The sequence below is a fragment of the Malaclemys terrapin genome, chromosome 2 (genome assembly GCF_027887155.1).
Source record: "Malaclemys terrapin pileata isolate rMalTer1 chromosome 2, rMalTer1.hap1, whole genome shotgun sequence".
Classification (NCBI taxonomy): Eukaryota; Metazoa; Chordata; order Testudines; family Emydidae; genus Malaclemys; species Malaclemys terrapin.
In genome coordinates, this window is record NC_071506.1 from 10,259,636 (window position 1) to 10,265,087 (window position 5,452).

A 5,452-nucleotide genomic window follows, 5' to 3' on the forward strand; every position below is an offset into this window, starting at 1 on the left:
CATTACAGCTGTTCACACACAGACACCGTGACTAACACAGGCTCAATTTCCCCTGAACATACTATATTCAGCCCCCAGTGCAAGTTGGGATTAGGGATCTTTCACACTTACATTTCTAGTGGGTGGCAGAGCACCACTCATCCCTTATTTGCTAGCTAGGAGGATCCCCATTTATAAATATATAGTGGGAATGTTTGGCCCAACAACATGTTAACCCTGTACAAAGCAGAAGTTAAAAGCCTTTATTAAAAAAAGAACATTGTCAAGGGTCTCTGCATTAGTTTCCACATTTAAAAAAATATTTATTGTAAAAAAAAGTACTTTTAAAAAATACACAGGACATTTTCCATTTTTATAGTAGTAAAAATATGCCAGGTCTCCCACTCAAATGGTAAAAATTGTTCATTTTCTTGCCATAGAGCAATCTATATTTAATAAACTTCAAAACAGGTGTTGGTAGGTAGAGTACAACAGACAGTAAACTACCAAAGTAGAATCCTCCCTGGGTGGGTGGGTAGGAAATCTAGATATACATATTTACATCATTAGCTAACACTTCTACTCCTTCACACCAATAAAGCTGCAGAGCGACACTAGGGATTGCAAAAGGTCTATCCCTGTATCCAGATTCCTTGCAGACTTGGTTATTTAGACTGTACTACAACAGTAGTCATATTACAGTTTCTGTGGGGTTGGTCCACAGGTATCGCTCAAACAGCATGCTAGAAAACAGGTGGAGATTCTCTCTCGGGCTTGGTTCATTGGCTGCTAGAGAGTAAGAACTGTGGATAAAGTATGTGCCACACCCCTACTGGTTAAGCAGAAGAGGAGTCCCATCTAGCCAGAGGGAGCCAGGGCCTTTGGAATTGATGCTGAGGGTTGCCTACAAGGCTGTTGCTATTTGGATAATGATTGTCTGAAGAAGTCATTTTAAAATAATTTGAGCTGATTCTGTCTCAAGATCTGTATGTACAGTTCCCCTGGCTTTCCACATCCAAGGGCAGGATTCCTTCCCTCAAGCAGACTAATATCCAATTGTTTCAAATTTAAAGTAAACAAGACAGTAACTGTCAAACTGATAGGTAAATCCAGCTGCTGGATTCCCAACACTTCCCCTCCCCCCAAAAACTCAGTGTGGGTTAGCTTGGAAAAAATCAGGGAGCCAATCAATACTTTATACTGCAGGAAGAGACTAGCTATAAAGTTAACTGTTTGACACCCTTAAGATTCAGCATCTTCCTCCTCACTCTCTTCCTCTTGGTCGTCATCATCATCATCATCTTCCTCCATCTCTCCATCCCTCTTCTCTCTTTCAAGCATTTTCAGGTATTTGCTAGCTAGGATCTTCTTTGGTAAAATATCTGAAAGGCACAATTCCTTCTTTTATAATCAATTTCAACAGTTACAAAAAGAGATTTAGAATAATTTATTACTGTACCATTAAGATCATAGCAACTAATAGCCTCACAGTCTATGGGATGCAATTTTTTTAGGCTAGGGAATAGTCAGGTTATTCTAATCTAACTGGTATCCTTGGAATAGGAATGTAGCCAATGTGATATTAGAGAGATATTGTCAGATTAAGGTATTAGTGAGCCATATGAGAGAATTTGTTTAAGTGATTCTTATGCTGATTTAATCATTTCTTAAGTCTTACTCACTTATTCTGCTTTGCTTTTCACTTGAACTGATCAAGTATATCTACTCTTACTTACATTCCTTACAAACTATTTCCCTATACTCAATGTAGGCTGCCTGTTCAGGGTAATGATATAGTGATGAGCCCTAGAATAGTAAGGAAATATTGCTAAAAGGTGCCACAAGTGGGGCTGATGCGCTAGTAAAAAAACAACTTATGAACAAGAAAGTCTCACTTCTTAGACCAAAGAATTTATTTGAAGAGGACAAGCATTATTCTAAATGCCCAATCAATGTAAAGGATTTAAGACAACAGCGATTGTGACATAAACCAATGTCTGAAAGGACATTTGTGAATTTAAAATTCACGGATATAGAGTTCTGGTGACTTTTCATAAAATCGTTCTTCTCCTTCGCCAAACACTATGAAGATTTAGGGAGTGTTGTCCAGGGCTGGCTCTACCACTTTTGCTGCCCCAAGCAAAAAGCCGCCCAGACTGTGCCACCCCACACACGTGCTTCCTCCGCTGGTGCCTGGAGCCGGCCCTGGTGTTGTTTATTGATTAAAGCAGAAGATGGGAGTCTCATACCTCCTTGGTTTTATTCCTAGCTCTTAAACCGACTTTAAAGTCACTTTAATCACGCTGAACCTGAGCTTTCCCATTTATAAAGTAGGGACACTCTCCACCACTCAGGGATACTGTTAAACAGTGTTAAGAAAAAAGTAGCTTGAAGTTATTGGAATGTCAAGTATGACAGTTACAATAATTTTGTCCCATGACGGTGTATTTTTGCATCAATGAAAAAAGCAGCCCATTCATTCATGCAGAATGCCTGTCAATTATTTGGACCATGAGTAAGTTAAATGCAAAGGAGGTTAACAGCCAAAAAGAATTTAATAGCTTTGCAATGACAACTGCTGCTACAGTAAGAGCTGCATCTTATTTTCCAGTTGCCCATATTGATTTGCCACAACTGCTATACCTACCAGCAAGGAACTGAAACGTTTCAGATTCCTCTGCTGTATGGGATAGGTCACTGTAGGTTAGGGCTCTCTTCTCTTTCCCACGGCCATGTTTGTAGGAGTAAGTGGCTAAATACTGGACAAAGAGCTCCTATAAAAATCAACACAAAGAAATGTCAAATTATTAATTCCTGTGGGTGAAGCTGACTGCAATGCTTCTTCAAGCCCTTATTTAGGGCCCAATCCTGCCATTAACTGCATTCAACCACTGCCCTGCACCTACACAGAGTCCCACTATTTTCAATCTGGCTCTGTGTGAGCAGAAGGGGTGTACATCTGTGAGTAGCCAACTGCAAAACTGGGGTCTTAGACCAACACTTAATTTGTGCCACTCAATCAAATTCATCATCACTGCAGCAGGCTTTACTGGGATCAGAAAACAGCAAGAAATTATTTCCGCTGGTATGTGATTAAATATTGCAAAAAAGCTTGCCACTTTCCACTACTTATAATGATAAAAACACTCCTCCCCCATTAAAAGAAATGGAGACACAGCCAGGTTGATTTATACTAAATGTAAGTCCATCACTCATGGAGAGGCCACGTCCACTGAATGAAAGCCTTATCTCTATTCACAGAGCTTTATCTTAGGGCATGTCTACCCTATAAATTTAAGTCAACCCATGTTAGGTCAACTTGAACCACCGCAGTAATTACTACAGTGATTCATATTCACACTGCCCTACTGTCAGTGGTGTGCATCCTCACCAGGAGCACTTCCACCGACTTAAGAGGGGCAGTGCAGGAGGCTGAGAGCTAGGGATCTCAGCTCCACATGTAGCTCCCTGCCAGTTGCCCTCCCCTCCTCAACTCCCCACCTGAACGGGGCAGCCAACCAGACTCTGGGGATAGAGCTTCCTGCTGTGCACAGCTGTGCTCCTAGCAGGAACCCAGGAAGCCTGGTGCTGCTGCCCACCTGGGAAGCCCACTTTCTTGTCAATTTCATGGCTCCAGCAGAGCCATGAAATTGACAAGAATGACAGCCAGTAGATGTTAAGTAACAGTGTCTAAACTACAGGGACATTGTCACCCTAACTACACAGACATAAGGCCTATGCCTCTCGCAGAGATGGAGTTATGTCAGTGTAGTCGGGCACTTCCTTTGGCGAGAGTAAGGCTCTACTGTATAGACCAGGGGTTCTCAAACTTTTGTATTGGTGACCCCTTTCACACAGCAAACCTCTAACTGGGACCCTCCCCCCCTTATAAATTAAAACACTTTTTAAAATATATTTAACACTATTATAAATGCTGGAGGTGAAGCAGGGTTTGGGGTGGAGCCTGACACCTCATAACCCACCACGTAATAGCCTCACGACCCCCAAGAGGTCATGACCCACAATTTGAGAACCCCTGGTATAGACTGAAATAATTGCCTTACGTCAACCTAATGCTGTAGTATAGACGAGGCCTTAGTGGGAGTGCAAAGTTTAATGCTGTATTCCATGGCTATAGCCAGGAACTTATATGATCAACTGGATCATGTGCTGGTCTTATTAGAGCTTTTCAATGATCTAACAATTTCGAGAACTGAAACAATGTCAAAATCCAGACATTAATATGTGATGCTGGATCCTTGCTGTTCAGTAGCTAAGCAGATAATCCCATTTGTGCAGCTTCTACACATGCTGCTTTCGCTGGCTGTATTCACAGGAGGTGCATAGAGATTTTCAACTAAATCTCCCATCCCTAGTCAGTTTTATTTTGCTGAAGGGGGTTGAAAAAGCATCACACGCAGCATCCAAAAGTGCATGTGATCCCCTCTGGGGATGCTTGTGGAAGTCCAGATCAAGACAAAATCTGAGGGTCTTGTGAAGAAGCTGGTGACCTAATCTCAGCACATTAGTGATTCCTCACTAACTGGGGGCACAGATAGGCCTCAAGCCTGTATCTACCAGATACTCCATATGCAATAGAAGCAGGAGAGGGGATGGCAAAGGGCCCTACAGGGGGATTTTTGCCACATGCCAGGCTAGAACATACAAAAGTCTAGAGCCGGGACAATTCACCTTTCCCCTCCACTTCTTTGGAGAACTGATATAAACTACTTCATTGACACCCTCCTGCCCCACCTCCCTTAAGCACCCTCCAGGGGCTGGCAGGCAGATGCTTCCAAAGACTTGTCTACAGCAGGGTCTGCGCCCCTGGCGCGTGCCTCGTGCCCCGGGGGCAGGCGCGGGCAGTGGGGGTGGGGAGGGACCCGGAACAAAGAGCACGAATCTCGCCTGGACTCGGGCCTAGCCCGTCGGCTCAGGCCCTGGGCGTCCGGGCAACAGCCCCGGCCCTAGCCTCACTGTAGGGGGAGCCGCTCGGCCCCGGGCCCGCCTGGGCTGCTCCCTGCCAAGCGCCGAGGCGGGGACGGCGGGAGATCCGAGCCTGGTACCGTGGCCTTGGCGGTGAGGAACAGCGCGTCCTGGTTGATGCTGGAGACCTCCGGCGAGCTCTTCATGATCACCCGGATCCGGGAGAGGGGCAGCGACACCAGGCGGTTCTCCCCGCCTCCTCCTCCACAGCCACCGCTCAGCCTCGCTGCCGCCATTTTCCTACCCAGCCGGCCACCTCTCGAGGCCCGGGCATAAAACCGTCATTTCAAAGCGCCAGGCCGGGGAGCAGAGCCCTTTGGGGGTTGTAGTTTTCTGCCGCAAGGCTGCTCGTGCACTCCGGGAGGGGGGGCAGGCGGAGGACTACAACTCCCATGATGCACCTCTCCTCAGCCGGCTTCACCTCTCCCAGCGGACTGGCGACAGAGGGAGGGCTACGACTCCCGTGACGCATCTGCGCAGCCCTATT

At 45.6% G+C, this 5,452-nt stretch overlaps 1 protein-coding gene across 1 annotated transcript; it reads right to left on the reverse strand.

Annotated features, from left to right (window-relative positions):
• Window positions 1-228: 228 nt before the first annotated feature.
• CHRAC1 (chromatin accessibility complex subunit 1) lies at window positions 229-5,217 on the reverse strand. Its single transcript, XM_054018062.1, has 3 exons — window positions 5,046-5,217; window positions 2,627-2,753; window positions 229-1,361 (listed from the first exon to the last, which is right to left on the reverse strand). Exons 1-3 carry the CDS (start codon window positions 5,199-5,201, stop codon window positions 1,222-1,224), a joined length of 423 nt encoding a protein of 140 aa, XP_053874037.1. The 5' UTR covers window positions 5,202-5,217; the 3' UTR covers window positions 229-1,221.
• Window positions 5,218-5,452: the final 235 nt, after the last annotated feature.

Coding starts and splice junctions, on each gene's coding strand:
- CHRAC1 (XM_054018062.1), bottom strand. CDS start 5,201: ATGGCGGCAGCGAGGCTGAGCGGTGGCTGTGGAGGAGGAGGCGGGGAG. Junction 2,754..5,045: donor TCCTCACCGCCAAGGCCACG/GTACCAGGCTCG, acceptor TGATTTTTATAG/GAGCTCTTTGTCCAGTATTT. Junction 1,362..2,626: donor AACGTTTCAGTTCCTTGCTG/GTAGGTATAGCA, acceptor TGTGCCTTTCAG/ATATTTTACCAAAGAAGATC.